The sequence below is a fragment of the Tenrec ecaudatus genome, chromosome 7, assembly GCF_050624435.1.
Source record: "Tenrec ecaudatus isolate mTenEca1 chromosome 7, mTenEca1.hap1, whole genome shotgun sequence".
Taxonomy (NCBI): Eukaryota; Metazoa; Chordata; class Mammalia; order Afrosoricida; family Tenrecidae; genus Tenrec; species Tenrec ecaudatus.
In genome coordinates this window covers 84,493,237-84,508,199 of record NC_134536.1, presented here as the reverse complement: position 1 = coordinate 84,508,199, position 14,963 = coordinate 84,493,237, and the positions used below count along the sequence as shown (strand labels likewise).

At 41.5% G+C, this 14,963-nt stretch overlaps 1 protein-coding gene and 1 pseudogene across 3 annotated transcripts in view; both read left to right on the top strand.

The window, feature by feature from the left end:
• CASP8AP2 (caspase 8 associated protein 2) overlaps positions 1-2,429 on the top strand; it is a 34,301-nt gene extending 31,872 nt beyond the window's left edge. The window contains exons 10-11 of one of the 3 annotated variants that reach the window (XR_012785377.1): positions 234-456; positions 1,793-2,427. Coding sequence is in view for 2 of the 3 variants with exons in the window: in XM_075554766.1 (XP_075410881.1) it covers positions 234-286; positions 1,793-1,796 (57 nt within the window). In the remaining variant the exon portion in view is untranslated. Of the gene's footprint in view, positions 1-233 lie in introns of all 3 variants that reach the window. The other 2 variants (XM_075554766.1, XM_075554765.1) reach the window with 2 other exon arrangements.
• Positions 2,430-14,037: 11,608 nt separating this feature from the next.
• LOC142452824 (small ribosomal subunit protein eS10-like) lies at positions 14,038-14,673 on the top strand (annotated as a pseudogene).
• Positions 14,674-14,963: the final 290 nt, after the last annotated feature.

Below are 14,963 nucleotides of genomic sequence, written 5' to 3'. Positions count from 1 at the left end.
TTTTTTTCTGATCTCATTTTACTTATTCTCAAGTACTTTTATAATGATGTTTGTTGAAAGTTTACCATTCAGAATTAAACTGGCGGTCACTTTTTGTATGAAGACAGTTCCTTTTCTTAGATATTGTTTCATATATTATTGAGGGCAACTTTCTGTCTCTAGGTGTTTTATGAAAGTATTCATCAGTGATGAAAAAATACTAATAATTAACACTGATTTTTTATTTTCTTTAGGTCTCAGAAAGATTCCAGCAGCTAATGAAGCTTTATGAAAAGTTAAAATGCAGGTAGTTAATGGTTACACTCAAGACACTAGTAACGTGAATATTTAACACTGTAACTGCAGTTAATGGCCTGTTAGTCATTGAAGGTGTTGAGCAGTGAGCGAGAAACAGGCTGCCGTGGAGTTCCTGCTTCAGCCACTGCTGGGAAGTAGTTGCTTGTGCAGGCATCCAAGGTCGGTGTCCGTCCGTTCCCCTCCCCTCCTCTCCTCCCTGTGCTCACAGTGAAGCCTGCTGTAGTTCTGATCAGCAAGGCATCTCCTCCACCTCCTCCTGATCGCTGATGAGTTGAAGGTGTAGGGAGCGGGAGTCCATTCGATGGTCTAAGTAATTTGTAAGTGAAGAGGAAGAATACATTCTTAGAGATAATGTTTTGTAAGCATTGGAATCTGTGCAGTCATTGTAATGTAAAATGTCTCCCTTTTTAGCTCTGCTAAAATTATGAAAGTGAATAAATACAAATCAGGAGTCACAAAGGCTTGTCATCTGGACAGACCATTCAGTTTACTGTGTCATGTTGACTGTTCACAGAAGTGTTCTCTCAGTTTCCGTAAGCCATTTTTGATGCGCGTTTATGAAGGCAATATTAATTAAATTATCAGGATTTTCCTGTAAGACCTGAGCCAGTTCCTTTAAAGTATTTTGGATTTTACTTAAACATTTCAGTTGATTTGTCATGGTATTTATTTGAGCTAAAAAGTACCCAATTGAAAGTGAAATTAAGCCTGAATGGAAATCATGCTTGGACCTAGATTGCCATTCAGAGGGTTCTGAGTATTTTTGAATTGTAGACCTGCCTCTAGACTCAATCTGAAGGACTCTCCTTAGATAACCTATTATTTTACATCTTCTCTTAAAGCACTGGTCTGCTAATGAGCTCTTCAAAAGACGTTGAGTAGTTCACTGTGAAGTTAAACTCCTATGTAATTCTGAAATAGGTTGAATAATGGCAAATTTTCAGCAGATGATTCCAAAGAACCTCTTTACCCAAGGATGACACAAGGGTCCCAATTAAGGGGAAAAAATACTTCTTTTTCTTTTTGGATACACTGAGCTTTGAAGTTTTCTCTTGCCTTTAAGAAATTAAACTGAAAAAAAATTAAACTGATTTTCTTGGTTTACTTAAATGTTATCTTACAATGTGATTTCTGTTCACTTTTGAAGAAAATATAAATTTGTGAAAGAATTAACGTGTATGTGGTAGTGATGCTTGTTAGTTTGAAATCTCCAAATTCCATTACAAATCTAAAAGTTCTCAATGACATTGAAACTTGACTTCTCATGCTGACACATTCCTGGCAGGTCTCTTAACCAAGTGTTTTCAAGTACTGTACTCTCACTACATTCTTAACAAAATCACAGTGCAATGGTAGACTTACCAAACCAGTCCTATAAATGCTTGTTCCTTAACCAGCATTAACCAAAACAGTTCATTTTAAGGATCGGTGCTTAGTGCAGTGGTCATATCTCCATAAAATGAAATCATAACTTTAGCATTTTCTTACATTTCAGATGAGTGGCTGAGTTCCTTGGAGGCTTAATCGATATTATATACTGCACAGAAGCGTGGAATTCCTCATGTTTTAAATGGGGAGCTAAACTTAAATAGGTGCGTGTTTTAATAGCACATTTTAAAATTGCTAGATGATCTGCATTTTGTTATCGCTTGCTGACTCTTTGATGTCAAGTCAGCATGTTCAGCTTGTTGCAGTCATTGATCTGATTTGTTTACCTGTTTGCTTAGGATATTTATATTTGAATGTTGGAACTTGGGATCAGAGTGAAAGCAACAATGATAGAACCGTGACCGTTTAGTTTTGATATTTCAAAGAAATAACATTCTTTTCTAGATTAAAAAAGTTTGGAACGTTTTCATCCTAATATCCGTTCAAGTTGAAATTTTTATCCTTTTTGTATTTGCTTTTGTAATGGCCCTTTCTCACTTTGGTGCATTGTAAAATAACTTAAATGATGTTTGTAAATATGTATAGTAGCGACGATGTGAAAAAAAGCCGTGCGTGGAGGGTACACACCCATACATGGCTTTGTGTAGCCAAGAGTTTTAATCTGTATAAAGGTTTTTGTATAAAGTTTGCTTTCCACAACTACAGTGTATATTAATAAAACTATGTAAAGTTCTGTTACATCTTGGTTAAAATGTTTCTTTTCGTGAATTTAGATGATAAGCAATTGAACTTCCCTGCCACATGCACTGTACATAACACAGACTGGAGCACATTTTCAAATCTCATTTAAAAATTAAAATGTCACTGCGAGTGCTACAGCCCTTTCACCTGACTCGTGTCACCGCTCTTTTAAGATGTTCTCCGCCCCCTCCCCCGCACTTTTGCTTCTCTTCTTTCCTGCTGCCTGCTTCTGTACTGTACAAAGGGGGCTTTTTAAAAAGTTCATGGAAAAATTCCATTATCTTTTATTTCTATTTTTCCACAAACTTTTTGAAGCCCTCTCACATGCACCTTGTCCATTGTAAGGCATGAGCTTCCCATGAGGGCTACAAACTGACAATCCCTTTCTTCTCAGGAAGTGGCATAGTACCCAAAGCTGGGGTACAACTTCCACTCTTTTACATAATCTACGCCCAGTCCCTACAACATACACACCAGCACAGGGCAGTCTACAGCCCAGACAACAGAGGAAGGGCTTGATTGTCTAGTCCTGGGAGACTGCTAAGGCCGAACAATTGAGGAAGCTTCTGGTGTGTAAATTACCACATACACTCAAGTATAAGCCAACCTGAATATCAGCCAGTGCACCTAATTTTACCACAAAAATTACATTGAAAATGTATTTTAAAATCTAGGCTTACAAAGAACAAAAACATATCATTGGGTGCACACCTCCATGATAGGATCGCTGAGGACAAATGGGTGAATAAGCAAATGTGGCGAAGAAAGCTGATGGTGCCTGCCTATCAAAAGGTATAGCGTCCGGGGTCTTAAAGACTTGAAGGTAAACAAGCGGCCATCTAGCTCAGAAGCAACAAAGCCCACATGGAAAAAGCACACCAGCCTGTGTGACCATGAGGTGTTGAAGGGATCAGGTATCAGGCATCAGAACAAAAAAATCTTACCATAGTGAATGAAGTAGGAAATGCAGAGTGGAGACCCAAAGCCCATTTGTCGGCCACTGGAGATTACCTTGCAGAGAGGTCTAGGGGAGGAGATGAGCCAGTCAAGGTGCAATGTAGCAATGATGAAAACAACTTTTCTCTAGTTCCTAAATGCTTCCTTTCCCCTGCCCCTATTATCCGAATTCTACCTTGCAAGTCTGGCTAGACTAGAGGCTGTACACTGGTGCAGATAGGAACTGGAAACAGGAAATCCAGGGTGGATGATACCTTCAGGACTAAGGGTGTGAGTGGCAATACTGGGAGCGTAGAGGGAGAGGGTTAGAAAGGGAACCGATTACAAGGATCTACATGTGACCTCCCTGGGGGACAGACAACAGAAAAGTACATGAAGGGAAACATCGGACAGGGCAAGATATGACAAAATAATTTATAAATTATCAAGGGCTCATGAGGGAGGGGGGAGCGGAGAGGGAGGCGAAAAAATGAGGACCTGATGCCAAGGGCTTAAGTGGAGAGCAAATGTTTTGAGAATGATGAGAGCAATGAATGTACATATGTGCTTTACACAACTGATGTATGTATGGTAATAAGAGTTGTATGAGCCCCTAATAAAACGATTAAAACAAAAAATGGGAAAACGGCTTATACTCGAGTATATACAGTAATTTGAAATTTTGTCTAGGCAATACATCTATGAGGCACAATATCAAGTTAATATTCAATGTATCATTAAAAATGTTTTTAATAGTCTTACTCCTACCCTTGTCTGTTCTCCACATATACTATAATCTCGTGTATAATTTCAGTGCTTATGCAAATACATGTGTATTGCCTTACACAAAAAGATATTCTTGGGATGGACAACAGAAAAGTGGGTGAAGGGAGACGTTGGACAGGAGAAGATATGACAAAATAATTTTATAAATTATAAAGGGTTCATGAGGGAGGGGTGAGCGGGGGGGCATGTAAAAATGAGCTGATGCCAGGGGCTTAAGTGGAGAGTAAATGTTTTGAGAATGATGAGGGTAACAAATGTACAGATGTGCTTTGCACAATTGATGTATGTATGGATTGTGATAAGAGTTGTATGAGCCCCTAATAAAACGATTAAAAGTGTATATGCAAAAAATATATATTCTTTATACCCATGTACCTTGCTACGTTCAATGAAGAGTATCCTGGAGACTATCAAGACATTTTCTTTATACAGCTGAAAATATCCCACTGTGGGGGTGAATTATAGTTATTTAGTTCTGGAATGATGGACACTAGTGTTCCCCTCTTTTGCACGTACAAGCCATACTAAATCATGTTGTACACAGCATTCTATGCACGGACACGCCTACCTGTTGAAAAAAGTCTGAGGGATGTCATTGAAAGCCAAAGTAAACCTCAATTATGTCAGTGATCATGTACCAAGAGTTTGAGGGAGGGGCCTGGTTAAAGATAGTGAGGGTAAAATATTTACTTAGCAATGATGTCCCCTAATCATGAGAAAGTTAACTCTGCATTTCACTCACGTTTCAAATCTATAAGGTTGACATTACATGTGTGTTGAGATCTAATTTTATGATCCTTACAATTGTCTTTTAAAAAGCACTTGGCGAGGAAATGGTAATAAATGGAAAAGGATGAATTTTCTTTAATAATTTAAACTCCATACAAGCAAGATTTTAAGAATTTATGAAATAAGTGACTTAATCTTCCTAGCAATGTTCCGACATTGAAGCCAAATACAGTTTCCATGCTCAGTAAGCGGATAGTGCATCGAGGATTCTTGGGACATCGAGTGGGTTACTTGGATTGTGACATTTCATCACCTGAGGTGTCTGAGATAGGGAAGCACAAAACTTCCTATTAAAAAAGGCAAATACACCTGTAATGGCTACATTAAATGTTTCTCCTGTCTGACTTTATGTCATTTACCATCTTTTACTTTAAAAAAAAAATGGATGCATTACTCTAGAATGTTTTCGAACTAGTCTCCTCAGTGTCGGGCTTGGGGGAAGCAGGCAGCTACTGTAGACAGTCTTGGGGCCTCTGCTGGATAGCTTCAGACAGAGACCCTTTGGATCTGCTTCAAAAATTGAAACCACACAATCACTTGAGTTACAATTTTGCTACTAAAATGTGAAGATCTTGACTTTTTCCAGTTCTGCTTTTCTATTGATGTGGTTATTTTTAGGCCTGGCAACATTTTTTATTAAGGAACCCCGCCTTCTTTTCTAGGCACCTGGCAAATTAACACAGTCCTATAATTTCTGGGAATCCCCCATTTTCTCATTGTAAATCCCTCTGGGTCTCCTTAGCTGGTGAAGGATCTGACACATGTGAACCTTCAGAGATCAAATTTCCTCTTCTACTATTGCCACCCTGCACCCAAATACCTTTTCTGCATTTAATATTAGGTCAACTTTCACCATCTTAAGTGGTTTATAGCTGCAGAGAACACTAGCCTCTTATTCCTATAAAAGTGCATGTAAAAAAAAAAGTGCATGTATTCCTGGTGGCATAGAGGTTTATACCGAGGAAATGCCTCGTACAGTCTTAGAGATGGGCAAGTTCCCAGTCCACAGGTCAGATGTCAGGTTGCAGTTTCTGACTCAAGTTGCTGTAGGGCTGAAGATCCAGGTTCAATCAGCAGGGTTCAGATGGCTGGCTTCTGGCTGCATAGGTGAATGAATCCAAGGTCAGTTGGTAAGATGGCGAGCTGAGGACTCCCAAGACTCTCAAAGATTACAGCAGATTGGTGACTCAAGTCCAAAGAGCTGGGGGTCTGAGGGTGAGCCAGATGCTGGATTCAGACCCAGTAAAGCGCAACCAAGCGTTTACACAGTGCCCACGTATACTGGAAAGAGGCCACAGCCCCGAATAAACTTTCTTTCAATTGATAGAATGCTTATCCTGAAACTGATTACACTATGTCAGATCATAGGGCATTGCTCAGTGGGGATTCCCACTGAGAATCCTAGTCCTGCCTAGTTGACACAAGCCTAAACGATCACACCAAGTGGATGAGCTGGCATGCTGATATTGTTACTGTTGACTAGTTCAAAGCCAATAGCAAGTGGCATTCCCTCGCTTGCACCTTTCTCTTCTGCCTCTCTGTTCTGAGACAATGATTCTCACTATCCCTTTGTGTTTCTGTGTGCTCTGGGTCTGCCACTGCCTGCATAGACTCAGCATAGATGGGAGTGAATGAGGATAGGAACCCTGAAAAACTTCTCTCTGGCAGCTGTCCTCAACCTTGAGTGTGCTAGCCCTGGCTGAGCTTATGGCTTGGTTGGAGATGAGATGCTGGGTCAAGCTCCTGCTTCTCAGCCACAGTGCAGCACACTTACCTCATCAGACCATGCTTTCTGCCATCCGGACCTTTGCCCATGTACTGAAAACCCTCAAGCACAAAGTAACAAGTAGGATTCATCTCCAGGAAATTAAAAAAAAATCCGATATATTATTGTGTTTATTTTTACTCAGTTTTCTACTTTAAACTTTTTCCCCCATAGATGATACACTGTACAGAAGTTACAATAAACATTCCTTCCTAGTCCCCAACTATCCAGTTAACCTTGTCTTGCAACTAATAGTAGCAGTGTCTTGTGAACCCTTGTGAATTATTCTGTTTATAAAGGTATGATTTTGATATAGTCTGATAAAATATGTGATGGTACTCAGGTTGGGTTGTCTAGAGAAGCAAAACAAGCGACCCTTGTATGTATATGTATATAGAAAGAGATTTATATCAAGAAATGGGTTACACAATTGTAGAAGTCCATAAGCCCAGTCTGGTTCCAATCCATTAGTGAAATGTAAGCTGGAGACTTCTCCTGACTCCTGTATCTGCAGGCGCTGATGAACAGGAAGCAGGAAGACCACAGAGCTGGATGAATCCAAGGTCAGCAGTCTGCTGATGGCTCCTGGGATGGCAGGCTACAAACCAACACAGGATCCACATCCAGCAGAAGGCAGAGAGCTTGGCTCTGCTCAGGGTCTGGCTTATACAAAAGTCTACACCCTCCGAAAGGTGTCAATCATCAGGCTTATTGATAGGTTGGGCTCTACCCCTACCTTCAACCAGATAGAGCCAGGCGACATAAAATCTAACCTTCAGAGTACCACATTCATTACTTTGCAGGTGAATATTACCATTAAACATCCTGGGTTTTCTTTGACAATGCGCTACATATACACCTATCAAAACTTGTATTTTCATCCTTAGTTAACCCTCTCAATTGTCATTAAAGCTAGATTGCCAATCTAGTGGAAATTTAACCTTTCATGATCATGCTTAAAACTAGATGTCTAATGTAAGAGCCCCCTATAAAATGACTTATTAAATTAATACCCCCCCAAAAAAACCTAGATGTCAAAAAAGCAGATGGTACTTAGGAACTCTCAATGATTGTATGCACTTTAAACATTTTATATGAAAAAGAACAAGCTTAGAAGTGTGTCTAGGAGCTACAATTTCATGAAATTCTTGCTGGGAATTCCTCCAATTTCCAGTAATAAGAGCTTAGGTAATAAATAAAAATTTTGCCTTAAGCATTAAGCTCTTTTAAGAATTATGTAGGATCAAATTGACCACGGTGATTCACAGGATTAGACTGGAACCTGGAGGCAGCAAGTTTATGTCCATGGGAGGAACAGCTCAGTTGACAACCTGAGCATGTGATCAATGTCACAGAATTGCACATACAGAAATAAATGAGACAATGTAGCTTTTGTACCATGTATCCTCAACAAAATATTTTAATCCCCCACCCCCTAAGCAAAGAAGAACACCATTACTTGGGGTGAGATTGTTACTTCTTAATTTTGATTCCCATTTGATGAGGTCAGATTCCACCCCCACCCCACCCTCAGCCCCGGTCCGGCAGCTGGTTATGAAATTGGGCAGGCCCTATGGATTTGTGCATTGATTTCCAGGCCAACCAATGAAGTGAAATACAGGGGAACTCAAATCCCTCAGTCGCACATGATCATGAGAAGTTATTTGTTTCAGTGCATAAAAACTCTCAAACGGGATACACCGGGTCTATGGCCATACCACCCTGAATGCGCCCGATCTCGTCTGATCTCGGAAGCTAAGCAGGGTGGGGACTGGTTAGTACTTGGATGGGAGGATACACCGGAAGGGGCCCCAACTTGGTGTCAATTAGGAAAAACAAAACAGGGAATTGCAAAGCATCAAAGAGCATTTTGAACCTTGAAGGAAGACCGACCGGAGCAGAGCCCATGGATTAAAGTTCCCAGGCTCACTCTGCATTGGGACCAGGGCTGCATTCAGCCTGCACGACTCCAGCCACACAAGAGCCAATGTTAGGGTTGTACAATACCTCCGATTCGTTTTCCCTTGCTCACCCACAAGGTATGTTTATGTGAAATAAGAGACATTTCTGTGGGGTGCGGAGGGGGGAGTGAGGATCTGAAATAAAATGTAGGCTAAGAGCACGGTGTTTTCATATTACTTACTACACCATGGAGTCCGCTCTGGCTCAGGGCCCCAGTATACATAACAAAACCAAGGGTTGCCCACAACTTCCTCATTGGAACACTTTTGCTGCCTTTGAGCACATGGCTGCAGCCGCTGTGTGGATGCTTCACCCTTCTCTGAGCCGCTACTTGACCAACCCTGAGGGCTTTTTCAGGCAACTGGTCTTTCCTGATGACATGTCCTAAGTGTCTTGTTGACATCTTCACTTTAAAAAAAAATCATTTTACTGGGGGCTCGTACAACTCTTATCACAATCCATACACCCATCCATTGTGTGAAGCGCATCTGTACATTTGTTGCCTTCATCATTCTCCAAACATTTGCTTTCTGCTTGAGCCCTTGCTATCAGCTCCTCATTTTTCTTCTCTCCCCACCCCCTCCTTCATGAACTCTTGATAACTTATGGATTATTATTTTGTCATGTCTTATACTGTCTGACATCTCCCTTCACCTATTTTTCTGTTGTTCATCCCCCCAGGGAGGGAGTTATATGTAGATCCTTGTAATTGGTCTCCCCTTTCTACCTCAGCCTCCCTCCACCCTCTTGGTATCACCACTCTTACCACTGGTCCTGAAGGGATCATCCCTGTGTTTCCAGTTGCTATATGTACCAGTGTGCATCCTCCAGTCCAGCTAGATTTGTAAGGTAGAATTAAGATCATGATAGTGGGAGGCGGGGGAGGAAGCATTTAGGAACTAGAGGAAAGTTGTATGTTTCATCGTTGCTATCCTGCACCCTGACCGGCTTGACTCCCAACATCTTCACTTTTAAGGATCATTCTAGTTCTTCTGACACTGATGCTGGTGTTTGATAATAAAAGAAAACTCAAGAACATTTCTAGGACCTAAAATCTAATGGTAAAAAGTACCTATTTTTAGGGAATATAGGGAATTTTGTCAGGAGAATTTGCTCCTGCATACCAATATGTGTGATTGTATTTCTGGTTTTTAAAATTTATATCAGCAAAAAAGATATCATTGTGTGCTCACCTCCCTGATACAATTGCTGAAAACAAATGGGTGCATCAGCAAATGTGGCGAAGAAAGCTAATGGTGCCTGCTTATCAAAAGTTATAGCGTTTGGGGTCTTAAAGGCTTGAAGGTAAACAAGCAGCCATCCAGCTCAGAAGCAACAAAGCCCACATGGAAGAAGCACACCAGGTGGTGCGATCACAAGGTGTCGAAGGGATCAGTATCAGGCATCATCAGAACAAAAAAATCATATCGTTGTGAATGAGGGTGTGTGTGTGGAGTGGAGACCCAGAGCCCATTTGTAGGCCACTGGACATCCCCTTACAGAAGGTTCTCGGGAGGAGACAAGCCAGTCAGGATGTGATGTAGCACCAATGAAACATACAACTTTCCTCTAGTTCCTAAAGGCTACCTCCCTCCCCACTATCATGATCCCAATTCTACCTTACAAATCTGGCTAGACTAGAGGATGTACACTGGTACAGATAGCAACTGGAAACACAGGGAATCCAGGGTGGATGATCCCTTCAGGACCAATGGTGTGAGTGGCGATACTGGGAATGTGGAGGGATAGTGGGTTGGAAAGGGGGAACTGATTAGAAGGATCTACATGTGACCTCCTCCCTGGGGGATGGACAGCAGAAAAGTGAGTGAAGGGAGAAGTCGGACAGGGTAAGATATGACAAAATAATAATTTATAAATTATCAAGGGTTCATGAGGGAGGGGGGAACAGGGAGGGAGGGGAAAAAATAAGGAGCTGATGCCAGGGGCTTAGGTGGAGAGCAAATGTTTTGAGAATGATGAGGACAATGAATATACAAATGTGCTTTACACAACTGATGCATGTATGGATTGTGATGAGTTGTATGCGCCTCTAATAAAATGATAAAAAAAGTTTACATTGGTTCAGTTTTCTAGATACTAGATTTTTTTCCTCCAAGTTTTAAAGAAATCGTGGCAAAATTAAGCATTCAGGAGTTTAGGATTGCCAAACAGAGATGAAATTAATTGAAATGCACAAGTTTTCCCATCTTGGAGTTTTTATATAAGAGAAGCTCTAATTTTTTTAAGTGCTAAATGAATTCTTTAAAGTTTGAAAGGAATAATTATGGGAAAGAACCTAAACTTTAAAAGAAAATCTAAAGCTTAGTAACGATTGTTTCAGTTATGAAGTGCTGATTCAATTGTTTGGAATATTATTTGCCAGTAATGCATATAAGTATGTTCTTGATTTTTATATTCAAACAGCTCCCAAGTATATGGAGTAAAACATGGAAGTCTTATTCATGTCTCCCCTATTGTATTTCAAGAGGCAGTCACTGTTTTTTTCTTATTTTAGTCTAAAAAAAGATTTAAACATGTATATGCATACTCAAGTATAAATTTACAGAAATGCATAGAAGAGAAAAATAAATCTTGTCTTCCTGTATCCTACAACTCCCTGCACCCTCTCCCCCATCACCTTTCATAGACCTCAGGTAACCGACACCTTCCTAGGGTGTATTTTTTTCCTCCAATCATATAGTCACATGCATATACATTCCATAGACATGCATACGTATATGACATAATGATAGGGTTTTATTTTTTCCATTATTTATAAATGTAGGCTATTATTATACATACTCAATATGCTCAATAACTCATTTGACAATTCCTTCTTGTCATGTGGTGTCATCCAGTTTTCTTTCAATGGTTGTCACTCTTTCATGGTGTGGTGACAACAGAACTTAGTCGACCTCCCTCTGGGGATGTGTGTTTATTTACACACTGCAGTGCTTCTGTTTATCTAGGTTAAATTTCCATGATTACAAATGGTGAGATAAAATGTTACACTCGCTCTCTCACACACACTTTTTTTCTTAAGTTAACAGTTTTATTGGCATATAATTCACTTACGTTGTTGTTTCTTCCTTTTTAATATCATGATTTGGGTGAACATTTACAGAGTAAATTGGTTTTCCATTCAGCAATTCAAACCCAGTTGGTTTTGCTGACATTGATGGCAATTCCCACAATGTAATAGCAGTTCTTCCCACTTACTCCCTGTGTTTAGCATTTCTGTTCATTCTTCTCCACAGTTTGGATTTTCTTTCTGTGCAAATGATGCTCTTTGATCTTGTGGATTATTCTAGTGCAGTGGTTCTCAGCCTTCCTCATGCCGCGGCCCTCTCATACAGTTCCTCATGTGTGGTGACCCCCAACCATAACATTATTTTCGTTGCTACTTCATAACTGTAATTTTTCTACTGTTATGAATTGGGGTATCCCTGTGAAAGGGTCATTTGACCTCCCACAAAGGGGGCTGCTAACTGCCAGGTCAGCAGTTCGAAACCACCAGCCCCTTTGAGGGACAAATGCCAGGTTTTCTACAGGATGTAAAGAGTTACAATGTTGGGATCATTGGTAATGTTCTCTAACATAAAATGACAATGACGTCTCTAAAGTGAACCAGAGACAATATAAACCATAGATTTATGAATGGATTTGGCTTACTCTTAGTTCTTGCCCCAATCTAAAAAAAATGATTTCTTATGACATGACCCTTGCTTGATACTTGCTCGAGTGAGGGGTCACTGAAGATGTGGGCACTACAGCAAAGTGGCGAAGAGACCAGATGGAGCCTATCAGAAAGAATAGCCTCAGGGTCATAAAGGTTTGTCTTCAAATAGCCATGTAATGAGATGCCAACTAATTCCACATGGAAGATGCACACCAGCCTGGGGGTCCCAAGGATTGTAAATAATAGAACCTAGATTTGAAGGCGCGAGTGGAGAAATCAGATCTGAAGGAGGAATGGTGTCAGCTTAAATTGTGATCACCTGGTTTGCAGATGGTTATGGGGGACAGTGAAAGCCAAAAATCCATTTGCAGGATCTACAGCGAGATTCAGCTTCTAGTGCCTCCCCTCTGAGCACAGCTAAGGGATCTGAAGAGCCTTGTTATCAGACAGAGAGCCTCGTAAAGACCCTTAGGGCAGATACAGTTAGGTTAAACTGTAATCTCTTCCTTTGAACCCATTTAAAACTTATTTCAGTTTTTTAAAAAAGTGACAGGGAAATACACATGGATTAAGGTTCAGGTGAATCCTCTCTGACCATCAGCCAGGGGTGGGAGTGGCCTTGCTGTTACAGATTCCAGAACCCCGGACCTCGACACTAATCCGTTCTAGAAGCAGCGTTGAGATGCGATGCAGTCGCGTTCCAAATAAATTTTTCCCATAAGAGATAACTGAAAACGGATTAATCCATTCCCGACCACCGCATTTTTACCCTAACCTTGCCTTTTGATACAAAACGTTACACAGAAACTTCAAAGTAAATAAATTCAGAGTTGAATAATATAATTAAATAAGAAACATAACATTAAAAAAGTTTTAACAATTACAATACGGCCCCTACCTTGAGACGGATGAGGATCTGGATCTGCGGGCACCGACGTGGAGCGGAGGGATGGAGACAGTCACTGTTTGGAAGGGGATCCCCTTCCATCAAGTCAACCGGCAGCTGCTGCTCAGGAGGTTTTCCCTCTTTGCCTTTTCTCACTAGGACCTGGCTGGCTTTCTCTTAAAAAAAAAAAAAATCCGTCTTCTGTGGTCTGCTGTGGGCGTTTCCAGAATTGTTTTCTGACAGGGTTTACTAAATCACCAGCACTAGCGATAACTGGGCTAACCGTTCCTTCTCATGATGATTCTTTCCAAACCTCCTTCTTAGGGTCCACAAAAACTAAGGAAATTATAGCAAACTACCTGGAACACAGCTGCAAACAGTTTAAACAACGCGTACTGACAACGCCAACTAACCCCGAGCGACCGGAACACGACCTGCTGCTGTTTAGCAACGTCTCGAGCGTCGTCGGCGGTCCCGTTGTGGGTTGAGCTGCGCTGCAGTTTCCTTGACCCTTTGGGAGGAGACGGGAATGTCGAGCGTGATGCGGTCGAGTGCCGGCGTCCTACTGCCCTCCCTGCAGATTAGCTTAAAAGGGGACACCTGATCATTTGAGCTCCTTTTGATTCATTTTAAAAGTTCCAGTTTTTCTAGTTTCTTTTCAAATGAGGTTTTCTCTACTGTATCGTGTGGTTGTTGTTATTTTGGGGGGTATGTTATCTATCTATGCTATCCAAGAAAGGGAATCTTTCGAGATAATAATGGATCAATGGCCTTTCTCGTGCCGGCTCAGCACGCACGGTCGCCGCGATGCAGATGCCCAAGAAGAACCGCATCGCTGTCTATGAGCTCCTTCAAGGAGGGGGGAATGGGGCCCAGAAGGATGGACACATGCCCAAGCACCCCCAACTGGCGGACAAGAACGCGCCCAACCTTCACATCATGAAGGCCATGCAGTCTCTCAAGTCACGAGGCTACGTGAAGGAGCAGTTTGCCTGGAGAATTTTTTTTTTAATCCAAGTAAGGTTTTATGAAGGAAAAGTTCCAGGTTTGACAGTCTAAAAGGTACACGCTATTTCTGGAAAGCATGCCAAGCTGCGTGGGAGTGCCTCGAGAATTTTACTGGGACTTTACCAACGAGGGCACTCAGCACCTCCGGGATGACCTTCACCTGCCCCGGAGACTGTGCCTGCCACCCTGCGCCGCAGTCGCCCGAGACTGGCCGGCCACGGCCCAAAGGTCTGGAGGGTGAGCGACCAGTCAGACTGACCAGAGGAGAGGCCGACAGAGACCCTGACAGATGGCGCGCGGTGCCACCTGGTGCCCACCAGAAAGCCCAGGCTGGGGCAGGGTCAGCAACGGAATTCCAGTTTAGAGGCGGATTTGGTCGTGGACGTGGTCAGCCACCCCAGTAAAGTCGGAGGGGATGCTTTTGTGGTGAATAAACCTGTAAACAGAACAGGAAAAAAAAAAAGGACACTGGTTCCTTAAGGGGGTGGGGGTGGGGTGGCTGGGGAGGTTGGAGGGAAATGGGGAGCTAATAATGAGTACAAGGAAAAAAATGTTTTAAGATTGATTTGTGGTGATTATTGTGCAACTCTTCACTATTGAATTGTATGCTATGTGGGTTATGTGTCGATAAAACTTTTATTTTTATTTTATTTTAAAATTTTTAATCCCTTTATTGGGGGCTCTTAAGACAATCCATACATCAATTTTATCAATCACGTTTGTAC